Source organism: Eleutherodactylus coqui, chromosome 5, assembly GCF_035609145.1.
Source record: "Eleutherodactylus coqui strain aEleCoq1 chromosome 5, aEleCoq1.hap1, whole genome shotgun sequence".
NCBI lineage: Eukaryota > Metazoa > Chordata > Amphibia > Anura > Eleutherodactylidae > Eleutherodactylus > Eleutherodactylus coqui.
In genome coordinates this window covers 151,310,557-151,324,710 of record NC_089841.1, presented here as the reverse complement: position 1 = coordinate 151,324,710, position 14,154 = coordinate 151,310,557, and the positions used below count along the sequence as shown (strand labels likewise).

At 42.0% G+C, this 14,154-nt stretch overlaps 1 protein-coding gene across 4 annotated transcripts in view; it reads right to left on the bottom strand.

Moving 5' to 3' along the window:
• Positions 1 to 14,154, bottom strand: part of ADGRD1 (adhesion G protein-coupled receptor D1) — a 500,100-nt gene that overhangs the window by 113,875 nt on the left and 372,071 nt on the right. For all 4 annotated transcript variants that reach the window (XM_066603414.1, XM_066603418.1, XM_066603416.1 and 1 more), the window contains one exon: positions 9,099 to 9,252. In XM_066603414.1, the coding sequence (XP_066459511.1) occupies positions 9,099 to 9,252 (154 nt within the window). The remainder of the gene's footprint in view (positions 1 to 9,098; positions 9,253 to 14,154) is intronic.

The following is a 14,154-nucleotide window of genomic DNA, read 5'->3' as shown; positions in this document are numbered from 1 at the left end:
ATACATATCCCCATTCTTCGTCGAAAAATTTGCTCAGAACTGTGTGTCAGTTCACATGTTTAGCCACAAAGTCAGCAGTCAGAAATACAATTCGTCATCACTGCTTTACAAGTGTAATAAATACGATTGAACTCCTCTTCTACCAACTCACCAGGGAGGGAACATCAAAATGTATTCAGCAACTCATTGCCTTAAAGGGGTTGTCCCGCGCCGAAACGGGTTTTTTTTTTTTTCAATAGGCCCCCCGTTCGGCGCGAGACAAACCCAATGCATGTGTTAAAAAAAAAACCCGTTTAGTACTTACCCGAATCCCCGCGCTGCGGCGACTTCTTTCTTACCTTACCAAGATGGCCGCCGGGATCTTCACCCACGATGCACCACGGGTCTTCTCCCATGGTGCACCGTGGGCTCTGTGCGGTCCATTGCCAATTCCAGCCTCCTGATTGGCTGGAATCGGCACACGTGACGGGGCGGAGCTACAAGGACCAGCTCTCCGGCACGAGCGGCCCCATTCACCAGGGAGAAGACCGGACTGCGCAAGCGCGTCTAATCGGGCGATTAGATGCTGAAATTAGACGGCACCATGGAGACGAGGACGCCAGCAACGGAACAGGTAAGTGAATAACTTCTGTATGGCTCATAATTAATGCACGATGTACATTACAAAGTGCATTAATATGGCCATACAGAAGTGTATAGACCCACTTGCTGCCGCGGGACAACCCCTTTAAGGTTGTGTTGGATATTGTAGTCCGACTGAGTGGCATTCAGATATCACATCACACTGTCTCCAGATGGGGAATTGTAACACTGCATGGCAAACATTTAAATGAACACTTAGACAAGCCAAGTGCCCCCAGAGCAGGAGATGGTCATAGAGGGGGTCCTGGGATTATAAAACAGACAGAAGTTGTATGTTTAAGGCAATGAGGCACATACACCACCTCTTAGTGAAGTGCCTGCTGGACTAAGATGCAACAAATTTATTAAAATCACATGCTTCTTAATAAATTGGTCACTCCTTTGGATGCCCTGTGCGTCAAAAAGTCAAATCTCTGCTGTGGACTAATTATAGTAGATTTCTTTGCAGAAAAATTGCAAATACGCAGCAGTTCCAAGGTAAATCCACACCAAAATCCTTAGGCAAGACATGTCAATTTTGAGGTGCATTTGTCATTAGTAGCATAACATTATGCCATGTGTAATCCTCTTAATTAGCAAGAGCCACTGTAAAACGCAATTCTAGCTGTCTCTCTGGGTGACTCTGCCTGCCTGCGCCTAAAGCCAAATTTACACAGAAGAGCATAATATCGGTCCAAGAAACTCCAACCGATATCACGCTTGCAAACATGCGATTTTTCTGTGAGTTTGATGTGCTTTATGAGAAACATGTAATGCATCACTGTACATGCGAATCTCCTATGAAAAAAATAGCATGTTGCTCCAGCAATTTTAATGGCAAAAATTGCATTGCAATCGCACATGGCATGTGAGTGCAGTGCAATCCCTACCCCCACCCCCCAATAGATTGCAATGGTGCGTTGCGTGTACACTAAAATTGATCACGCAGCATTTTTTCATTGCACACATAAAATGCATGCACAAAAGAGCAAGTGAGAGTGAACAATGCAATGCAAACACATGCGCAATCACGCTCATATGAGGCCGGCCTTAACGGGAGTTGCTGTCAGATCACAGCTAGGAGTCCAAGCAGCTTGATAGTCACCCTCTGATCATCTTTGTTTTTTGGAATCAACGCTAAGGGCGGCCTCACACAAGCGTAAAGGGCAAAAACGTTTTTGTGCCATCACACACATATCTGCGTATTTTACTGTACTTTTTGTGCAGTCGAGGACTACTCATAGCGGCATGGAACACACTTGTGCTATGATTTAAAAGGCTGTGTAGCCTAATTAGTACCAGATGTATTTCTTTTTCCCGTTAACTACTGCAGCCTATTGCAGAATTACGCTGGTATCAGGTGTGCTTTCACACGGGAATGACAGTCATTTAGTGAATGGAGGTTGAGGCCACATGTCTCCATTCACTGTGAACAGGCAGGCATTCAAAGATGAACAACTGCCTGTTCACACTGAATGAAAGTCGCTCACTAGTTGCTTCATTTTCAGTGAGCTAAAACGAACCAACCAGTGACAGGTAAGTGATTTCTCACTTGGTACCCTGTCAAGTCAAGTGTTTTCATGGGACAACTATCACTGAAAATTGATGCTTTAAGTGACTTTTTGTCTGATAGTTTTCAAGTGTAAAGCCACCCTACACATGGCCAACACCTTAAAGATTAAATATTGTAGGATCAGAATTTACCATTAAATGAATGCTTTACCCATAGTCCTGCTCTAAAGAAGATGTTAAGGATCTGTGTGAATAGCAATTCCCTTGTATAATGTTAATACCAGATATGCAACCATTTCAGTAATACCGGCAGGCTGCACATTTCTTGCTTTCATTCTGTAGTCTGCAATTGGCAGAATATATGTTGTCATTTAAAGAGATGTTCTCATCTCGGCCAAACATGGACAAGATTGGAACACCATTGACTATGGGGTGGCCTGGACTATCCCTAAAGGATACAGAAATAGTATTCACATCAGGCCCAAAGACCCTACCGTCACAAAAAATAACCAGTTGCTGACACTTTTTTAGAATCTGTTCCTTTCTAGTAATCTAGTTCAGGTCTTGTATTTGGTTCTCTTCATCTTCTGGCTTTGGTGGCACTGGCGTAATTATAAAAGATATGGTTGCACCCGGGCCCAGGAGCCTTAGGGGGCACATAAGGCTTTTCTTCTCAATATAGGGAGCCCAGTACTATGACTAAACCATGAGAGTTGGTTGCTTTGTTTCACCTGTGGGTAATTTGGGAGGACTATTTAACCTGGCCTTGTGCTTAGCTCATTGCTGTTTATTTTCAGTCTTCCTCTGACTGTGGTGGAAGTTAGAGTTTGGTGCTGGATCTCCTGTTTGCCCGATTCTTCACAAAACTAAGTGCTGCGGTTACAATCGTTTATATCTTGTTTTCTCCTCACCCATGTAGGGTCTGCTAGAGGAGTAGGTACATGGTCAGGTTTGCCCTTGTCAGGGCAGGTTATCTGCATATAGGCAAGTCCCTTCCCTGGGTAAGGGTTTATAGGGACAGTGTTTCACCGGGGTACTTTATTGTTTACCACTGTTTTATGTGCACTTGCAGTTCATTTGTTCATCAAGCACCTTGCATTATTTAATCTGGTTAGTGTATTTATTATAGGTATGTATATTTCTGATAGCAAATGTATTTTGAGTGCAGTTGCCTTTTTTGGTTTCTGCTTCAATTGTATGTTGCAGCCATGGTTTAACATGCACCTATAGATTTCTATTAGGAAGTGCTGACTTATTTTATCCTTTTTTTCTACAAATATTATGGAGTTTTGGCTGCCTTCACTTAGTCGTGCACACCTGCCGCCCATTTACCTTCTGTCTCTCCTACTGGGCCATATAAATGGTATCCTACCTTCCCTGGTTTTATTTGTAGACTTAGTCCTAAGAAAGGTGCATTTTTAAAAGGTAGATACCTATCTCTACCAGGTTAAGACTAAACTATCTGATATTAGCATTAGGACCCATTTGAAAGCTTGGTCACCTGGACGTTGGTAGATGGGCCAATATGGTTTAATCAAATTATAAACCAAGAACCCTGCATTATTTAATGTGGTTAGTGTATTTACTATAGGTATGAAAATTTCTGATAGCAAATGTATGCCGCATGCTGTTGCCATTTTTTGGTTTCTGCTTCTATTGTTCACAGCCCGTGAGTATTTCATGGTTACGGATTCAGCACGTCCAGTTTGGATGTGACACCAGTATTATAAATAGCAGTTGATAGGTAGGAAGCCCTTTAACGTAGAGCTGAGGAGCTTCCCCTGCCCACAAACCATGACTGACAGCTTATTGTGAAAAGAAGAAAGCTGCCAATCACAGTGTGTGGCAGGTGAAACTGCTTGGCTCATGGATCAACTGGCCGCCTGTACTTGCAGGGCTCGCAGTAGCATAGTACAGGGTCCCTGCCATGGCTACTTGCTGCTATCAGGCAGAGCAGCATGTATATGTGGCCAATCTGCTTTAACTCCTTAGTGCTCGGAATGTTCTATAAATTGAACATTGCATGGCCTAATATGCACTAGATATCAGGGTATATAAGACAATGAAGAGTCATATACAGCAGCTAAATGGCAAAAGCACAAAGCAAATGGAATGCTTTTCCCGGATATCGTTAAGGGAATTGATGCAGATGAGAGGAAAACAATCAGTTCTTTTTGACTTTTAAGATGTAAGACGACATGAGAAAAAGACAGCTGCAAGAAAATCATCAAAGTTGGGAGATGAATAAAGGGAGCTAATATTAAAAAATAAAATAACTGGGCGTTTGCCTTTAATGCATTTTCCAATATACTAATGTAAACCTACATTTCTTAATTCTGGAAAAAGAGAACTTTGTAAGGCTTCTTTCTGGTCGCATACTTGATGTCATTTTCTAGCTTGCCAGGCTCCTTCAGTAAATGAAGAGTTGAAGTAAACAATGTCCCCCAAAGAGCGCCCGTTGCATAAGTGTGAATTGTGTAATTTTCATTTCCTGTAAGAATATAGCAGCTGAAAATATCAGCTGCCTCATGAGGTTGACCACATCGCGATTAACACTGTCTTGGTGATATAGTGAAGGAAAGGTTACAGCTGAGATTAAAGCACGTCGAGTATAAGGAAATAAAAGGTCAGCCAGGAATATCTAAATTGGATAGAGGTAGAAATGCATAGAAATTAGAGGCATTACTAAAATGGCTCGCAGTATAATAGTGACTTTAAAGTATTCCAATTATGATTGTACAGAGCCGGTGTTATTTTTATAATTAGGTTTGATACAGCTTTCAGAAATGGGTCAGCTAAAGTACAATGTTCATTGTAAGCCATTTGTAAAATTATTCACAATTACAGGCACATGCTCATTTCGTTCGATCCCTGTCCAACTTTTAGAAAGTTCAGAAAATACTTTACAATAAACTCATTCTTAAAGAAAAGACTTTGTAAAGTTCGCGATCACATTTTAAATTGGTGTCAGATCCTGGCTTAGCAGACATAGTAGAAGAGATACAGATCTGCAAGTAGGCACATTAGTAAGCTTGAGTAAAATAATGACGGAATAAATGATAATGGAGGCCTGTATGAAAAGGTTAATGATAGGAAGGATAAGCAGGTGAGCTTGGTCAAGTTAGCTGCTTTTCTTGGCTGGATTTCTAGTCTATTACCATTTTTGTAATTTCTGGAAGGAACCTATACCAATGACCCCTTGCCTTCCCAGTCCGATTGCAATAATCAAGACTTCTATTATAGTCTGCTCTTAAAGGTAAACGGTTTCCTAACACAAGGGTCATAGCGAAAATAATGCAAAAGCAGTCAGAACGTTTTTATTACATGACATAGGTCATTCAAATTACACATGTTGGTAGGGAAACTCTTCCTGTGTAGTGCAGAATGGTATGTATAGTAAGTCTTAAGTGCAAGTAAATGATGAATTCCAAGCAGAACAATGTGCAGTCATTAAGTTCTTGACAAAGGAAGGGTGCAGGCTGTCTCATCCACAAAAGGCTATACTGCAAAATGTTTATGGAGTTGACACCTGTTATGTCTGCTGGCGCACTAAAGCACCACACCTAAACGAACGCAAGATGGTGTCCTGCTAAAACTGCAGGCAACGATAGGAGGACACCTGTCCCTCACTAATCAGTTAAAGAAAGTGGGGCACCCTTGCTTAAAACCGGGGTAGGTGCCCTAATAAGGACGGTCTCACTGTCTTCATCTAGGACCTGGCTATCCCTGATTAGGAACCTGTAAAGATGCACAAAACACAAGACACAACACTGTTCACACACACAGAACACGACTGTTCATACAGCACATGGCTGGCCACCTGCACAGACATACAAAACAAGTCGCTGTTCTCACCTACACGCCACGTAATGCATTCCACACAGATAGCAAACTACAGCTAGTCCAGGTGTCCTCACAACAAGGGGAAAAAGAGTCAGCCACTGTGCTGACATAAAGAGAACCGTGTCAGGAATCACCCATCTAACCATACATGACATCTGATGTCAGGCAGCCACACCTGCTAAAGTGAAAGGTAGAGGGGTTCCATATAAGATGCAGACTGGGACTACAGTTGTCCAGACCATCCTCGGGAAAGGAGAAACACTACAGACCAACATGCATAACACCCAGCTCTGAGTGGAAATAGAACAGACAGAGTAAAATAACCAGCATTCTCTAATCAGAGAAGCTGGTATTTATGTGCAGCAGAACAGGGAGATTGGCTCACTGGAGAAACTCCACACCCAGCCAGCTAAATTATCCCTCACTTGTGAAGGTGTGCTCCTGAAAATCCATAGAACTACAGGTCCCAGGTACATAACCTAATACCACCACTGACAAGAGTAATGTACAGAGATGGATGAAGAAGGTTAAAGAAGACAAGCCATGCACTGGGAGACCATCAACTTCACTCACTGACACAAATTGTCAGTACTTGGACAAACGGATTCACAGGGAGAGATGATTTACAATCCATGAGCTTTCTGACCAACTAGACTGTGGTCATAATGTCATACAGAAGACTTAAGGTATTGCAAAGTGTGTGGTAAGTGGTTGCCTCAGCAGTTGACACCTGATTTAAAGGAGAGAGGAGTACAAGTCTCTTCTCCTAATACTTTCTAGAGGCAGTGATTAGCACATGAAGTCATGATGACTGTTATTTGGGATAACAAGGGTGTCATTTTTCCTGATTTTCTGTAACAAGGCCATACTGTGACCAGGAAGTGGTACATTTAGACACTCAATAAGCTTGGAAAAGCTATAAGGAGGAAGACAACAAACAAGAATCTGAAAAGGAACCACATTCACCATAATGCATGACCATACACATCTCAGGTAAGAAATCAGTCAATTGGCAAATTGGACTGGTCGGTAGTCCCCCATCCATTGTATAATCTGCATCTGGCATGCTCTGACTTCCACCTGTTTGGTCTAATGAAGGACAATCTTTAGGGATATGACAGACAAGGTGAAAGTGGCTGTGAAAAAATGAGTAGAACAGTTCACATTTGAATTTTTTATGAGTTGGATTTCAACAATGGCACAAATGCATCATTTGTGATGGAGACTACATTGTATAGATGAAGAGTTCCTCTACCAATATGCGCAATTTGAATGACATCATATATCAATATCATATATATTATAAATATATAAATATATTAATAAAAAGTTTCTGACTACTTTTGCATTATTTTTGGTATGAATCTTGTACATATAACAAATTAAGGAAAGCTCCCAACCAATAGCTTGGGCCCAATATATGTGGCTCCACAGCGGTTGGCAGCTGCAGATTTACTGGAACTTCGCAATGTAGTCAGAACCATAGCAGATTGTAATAAAATATTACTCAGCCATATCTTCACTATAGGTTTCACTCTAAGGCCTAATGTCCACTTGCACGCATCGATTTCACTGCTGAATCCCGCAGTAAAATCCATGCGTGTCCACGGCCATAGAGAGGGAAAATACATTATACTCACCTCTCCGGACACTGCGGGGCTTTCCTTTGTGCAGGCCGGATCTTCTTTCTTCCGGCAGGTGGATGTGCTCGGCACGCCAGCAGCATGCCGCGTGCATGTGCCATGCACACCAATCTCTCGCTCTCCCAGACAGATACAGACAGCTTCCATAAGCTTCAATGGAAGCCATGGGAGCCTTCCGTGTGGGAGATCCACAGGAAAATGGAGCATGCTGCGATTTGCCGCTAATGAAAACAAAACCAATGGTTTGGTTTTGTCCCGTTATGCGGCTGTGACTATCATGGATGCATAACAGGACTAAATCATGCCCTAAAATCCTACTGTACTTTGTTGTGAATTTTGCAATGCATTCCACAATTCTGCTACGTGTGAACACCCCCATACTTATGGATGTGCTGGTTTCTCTGCCACTGAGTTCAGCTCTGTCGGATTGCTGCAGTTAGCCTAGGACAACATTCTGATGATGGGGGGAACCCAGCATTTGCCTCCCCTGCCGATCAAATACGAATTCCCTATCCTGTGGATAGGGAATACGTTAAAAACCTGGCACAACCCCTCTAGGGATGGACACATCTGTAATTACTTTACAATTCTCATGCAGTATGTATCCTAAGGGCTCTTTCCCATGAGCGCAAATACGGCGACAGCATTTTTATGTTTTCACGCCTACTCCATATAAGTGCCTGAATGGGCTTTTTTCCGCGATCACGGCCAGCGTTTTCTCATCCATTCACACGACCGCGAGCATCATTTTAGCTAAAAAACTACGCCGCACACTGGAAAACCCTCGCTCTGCCAAAATCCTCGGGATGCCTTCCAGTGCCTATGTAGAGGTACCTGTAAGCTTTTCGGAGCGTTGAACGCTGCAAAAATGCCTCCCCCTCCCTTCTGTTTCCCTGCTCCCATAGGAGTCTATAGGACCCGCGGGCATATATTGGCCAAAACATAGTTCCAGAACTATATTTTGTCTGAGCGTATATGCGCCAGCCGCGTATATGTTTTTTTTTTTTGCGCTGCCGGCGTATATACCAGCCATATATATGCCTGTGTGAATGGCTGCATTGGAAATCAATGCTTCACATCGGTACCGTATATGCAACTGGGCATGAAAACGCGCCATATATGTGCTTGTGGGAATAAAGCCTAAGAGTCTCACTTTTTTGTATCTTAATCATCAAAAAATGCCATAATATAGAACATAACAAATTCTCAAAAAACACGGAATAAGCATAAATAATGCCCTTTAAAAATGATCTCTACAATGTACGGATAAGGCTGGTACAAACTGATACAGGCGAATCGGGAGAAATACAGTTAGTACAGTACAAAATATTATTCCAGTGATCTTATCCTTCATTGAGTTGACAGTATGTCCATAATAATGCACTATGTATATACGGTGATGGAATGTCCCTATAACCGGTTTACAAAATCACATATTCAGCAATGTTTTCACTATAATTGATATAAGTGTGCACATACCCCATCCAATTCCATAATAGTAGAAGTGCTTGCTCTCTTCTGACCCAAACACTTTGATAACCATACTGTAGAGGTGCAGGCCTTCCACGAGCATCCAAGCAAATGCACTTAAGAAGAAGAAATGCAGCAGGATCGCTATAATTTTGCATGGTAACTGAAAATAGATACAAAGGGGGAAAACCAAACATTAACCTAATTAGTTATAATTTCAATAACAAGCCAATTATTCAATTTCCAAAGATGTACAAGATGAGAGGGAACATGATGTCTCCTAGAAGAGATCAACAAATGCTAAAAGACATGAATGCAGCCTGAGATGATGTCATATATCCAGGTACGAGTCAGGATTACATCACTGATTTCTTGACTAATGTCAGATCACACAGTACTGCTACTTCTAGCTTAAAATCTCCTTGCCTCATGGTGAAACAAATGTCTTCTAAGTTGTTGCATTCTCTGGTTGTGTCAATATTAAGAGAGAACCTGTGTCCGGCACTAAAGAGGACAAGAATTAAAGCATGCTTGCGCTTTCAGATTACTTTTCAGAACAAGCTGTCATGTGTATGTACATGAGGAATAACACTATCTGATCATTATATGACTTGTAACCTGCTTTTAGCACCAGCTTCCTCTGCATGCTTTATCTTCTAATTTTAAGTTCTCTCTGAGCTGGTAGGAAGAGACTAGTGCTATGTTGTTTTCCATACACTGTGCACAAAGAGAGCATGATATATTCTTCTATATCTCTCTGTAGCACGCATAGACAAAATATCATCATGTAGGAGCATTATACAGTAGTGTAGATCTGATTTCATTAGCTATAACTCAATACATAATTCACTGTATGTCTGTATGAGCATCCTGCAGCAACTCCTTCCCTCCCCTCTCCTCTTCATATACTTTTATGGGCATCATGAGTCATCCTCCTCCTCTGCTCCCTAATCTATCTGGTTAGCTCTATTACTAAAGACTGACTTGACTAGACAACAGCCTCAAAACCATCATTTTAGGTAAATAAAGTGATTTGCACTTTTGCTAGTTATCACATTGGCTATTTCAGAAGCACAAGTCTAAAAGAGCAGTGACCATTTAAAGAAGGAAGCTTTGGTACACACTAGGCTAGGGCTACATATTGACTCTCGTCAGGTACATGAAGATCATAATGTCGCACTGCAAAATCGTATCTAATGGGCTCGTGCTGTGATCTGCAACCAAATGTGACTGCAGCGCATAAGTTGGAAAAAATCCATAACAGTTAGATTATTAGTCACAGGTTGAAAGCTGCATGCGACTTTGCCGGTATAGACTGCAACTTGCCTGCAACCTGTTTGAGTTGGCTGCTCTTCACCAGCCAAATCACAACTCTAGAACAATCGCATGACAGCAAGTCACAGACAGGTTGCACACATTTTTTTGTAATGTGAGTTTTCTGAGACTTTATGTTGTGTAACTAAAGTTGCCATGTAGCTGTAGCCTAAAAAGTGCACCTGTGGCAAACACTGAAAAGGACACCTGTGGCAGTTGCCTAAATTATAAATCTATGGCCTCAATTACATGACTGGATGCATTTTTACGTCCACATAAATGAATATTTGACCCGATCGAGTTTCGATCTATATTTGCGTATTTCATACCTTTCACACGGGGCACTGTTGCATGAATGTCAAAAAATACGCTCAATGATGGAAACCATTGATTACTATAAAATGCTCAGATTGTCAATTAATGCCTAATTAGGGTAAGCTGTGTTCCTATCCCAGTATTGTCCACAGGGTGATTCTCTTCCCCTCCTTTTTTTCCAGTTTCCATAGAAGTCTATAGGAGCTTGCTGTGTGTTTTGGCAAAAGGTAGGGCAAAACCTATCTTTCAATGCAGTGTATAAAATACGCAACCAAAAACTGTTCTGTATGTTCTATTTTTCCAGGTGCAATTTTTTTATGCTGCAAAAAAATGTGTTCTTCTATATAAACCCATTTAAATACAATGTTTCACATGGTCACGTCTTTTGTGCAATTTTATTTTTTTTTTACATGGCGAAATACCTGCGTAAATACTTTTGTTGCTTTCTTTCAAGAACTCTGTGACAATACGAATATGGCAGATCAAAAAATTTCCATGATGTGCCTTACACTAGATTATTTGAAAAGCTTTATAAATTCTGCCAATATTTTACCACGGGGGAAGGATGAAATTTCAATTATTAGTGGTTGTGCTTAAAGGGGTTGTCTCGCGGCAGCAAGTGGGTCCATACACTTCTGTATGGCCATATTAATGCACTTTGTAATGTACATCGTGCATTAAATATGAGCCATACAGAAGTTATTCACTTACCTGCTCCGTTGCTAGCGTCCCCGTCGCCATGGTTCCGTCTAATTTCGGTGTCTTCTTGCCTTTTTAGACGCGCTTGCGCAGATCCGTCTTCTCCCTTCTTCTCCCTTCGGCTCCGCTCGGCAGCATCGGCATTTTGGCTCCGCCCCCTTGTACGCATCATCGCGTAGCTCCGCCCCCGTCACGTGCCGATTCCAGCCAATCAGGAGGCTGGAACCGGCACACATCATGGGGCGGAGCTACGCGATGATGCGTACAAGGGGCGGAGCCAAAATGCCGATGCTGCCGAGCGGAGCCGAAGGGAGAAGACGGATCTGCGCAAGCGCGTCTAAAAAGGCAAGAAGACACCAAAATTAGACGGAACCATGGCGACGGGGACGCTAGCAACGGAGCAGGTAAGTGAATAACTTCTGTATGGCTCATATTTAATGCACGATGTATATTACAAAGTGCATTAATATGGCCATACAGAAGTGTATAGACCCACTTGATTTCGCGAGACAACCCCTTTAAAGTAGAAGCAATGTCTTCTGTTACATTACGGAAGATGCTAACTCACAATTCACAGTCTGTTTCTAAAACAGAATGCAGCAAGTGAGACTAAGCTTTAAAGGGAACGGTTTGCTTTTGTGAATGGCACCAACATCATATTTCTTATCTTATCACGACAACTCAATTCATTCTACCTGATCCTTCATTTCTATTTTTACACTGTGTTTCTCTTTAACCTTTGCTTTTTCTGATAAATATACAAGACCCGCTACAGATTCACTTTCATGTCTATGTCTTTTTTTCATATTTCATGTTTATTGAAGTTTCCCTGATTAAAGGCAGTCCTGATATGTTCCAAAGCAAGTTGCTGGTGTGTGGAAAGTACGAAATTGGTGCTGGAAAGGTTTTTATACATCAGTGATGACAAAGGAATCTCATTTATATAAGCCAACCACAGGATTGGATTAGAGTTTACACTTGTTTGGGGTTCAGTTACTACAAATGTTTTCCTCACTTTGATGCTTTCGCAGCTTTGGTCTACTGTATTTGATAATCTTTTTGTAGAGTGACATGTATTTAGTAGGTGATTTATAGTTTGGAGAGCCTACTGATGTATTAAGCTTATTTGTGCTGACTTTGCTTTTATATTTGAAGATGATAAAAATGGCATTTGCAAGTGTCAACAGATAGAGCCATGGGCACAATTACTAAGTCTAATTTTCTTTGGTCAGCAACCGCAGAAATAGACTTGCAATAAGGCCCAATGTCCACGGGAGGATTTTATTTATAAAATCCACACGTCGCCCCCACACTGCATCTTGCTGCCCATAGGGATGTATTAGGATCCGTAGGGCAGCTAAAGACATGCGGATAGGATTTCTTCCCGGCGTGCGGTTTGCACACAAGCAAAGAAATCGCAGCATGCTCCATTTTCCTGCTCCACTGAAGCCTATGGAAGCCGCCCGTATTCACAGCACACCCGCAGTTAAATTTCTGCTGTGACGCAGAACAAACAGAGCAGGAATTAAAAAAAAAAAGAAAAAGTGTGCATGGCTCATGCGCGCGGTATGCTGCCAGCGTGCTGAGCACATCCGTCGGGCCGATGAAAGAAGATTACTTTAACCCTTTCCAATCCACTGTCTGATGTGTAAAGACATTATGATTTAAGGCTGTACAGCTCCGATGTTGGAAGACGCCCATCGGGGTTCTCTTACTGTATATTGCCAGCCTCTCTGCTGTCGGAGCCTATCCAACGTGTCACCTCATGCAGTACTGGCTTTAGCCAGCATATAGCGTCATTGTATAATGGCAGAAAAAGAGTAAGCCCCCTAGGAAAACCAGGATACAAATTGGATTGGAAGGGGTTAAATGTTTAGAATATTTGACCAAACAAAGTCTTCAATGTAGTTAAATGGAATCTGCCAACAATTATAAGCACCATAAAGTAAGTTATGGTGCTTATAGATTAGGTGATGCGGAGACCCCTGTTCCGGCGGAGTCCCCTGGAAGTCTGACTCTTCAGAAGGCTGTGTGTGTGGACTGCTATAGAGATGAATGGGAGTGTGTGCACACAGCCTTCTCAAAAGAGTCACGCTTGCTGTGCATGTGCTGACTTTGCCAGATGATACCACAGGAATGGGGAACTGGGTGAGTATGAAACATAGCTTCCCGGACTCCCCATTACCTAAGTTATAAGCACCAATACTTAGTTTGTGATGCTTATAGTTGATAACAGGTAGTGATGAGCAATTAGTGGAATAATCGATTTTGTCGGAATTGTGCCAATTGAAACAGGATGGTCGATTCTGACTCCCATTAAATTCAATGGGAGTAAAAATTGGGTTCACTAATTTGACCTGCAGAAGGTTCCCAATGCAGCCAAAGCTCCCCAAATTGCATGAGAATACAACCACATCTGGGGAACACTGCGCTCCTCCCAAAAATTGTTTAGAATAGTGTAGAATGATGTAGGGGGTGAATCGTAGCACAAGAGTGTCACTGAAAACAAAAGAAGGTCTACATAGGGTCTCCTGGATCACAAATTGTGCCAAGGAAGACAGCAGGTGTGGTGTTTGTTTTAAAAGCAATGTCATTTAATTGTACAATAACAAATTCTACCAGGTGAACACAACACTCAAGCATGGGCCTGCTCCAAGGTATAGCTGTAGAGCTACTAAAAATTTCACTATGGAAACAACTGGTGTTTTGCTGGTTTTAAAAGCAATGTCATAAATTT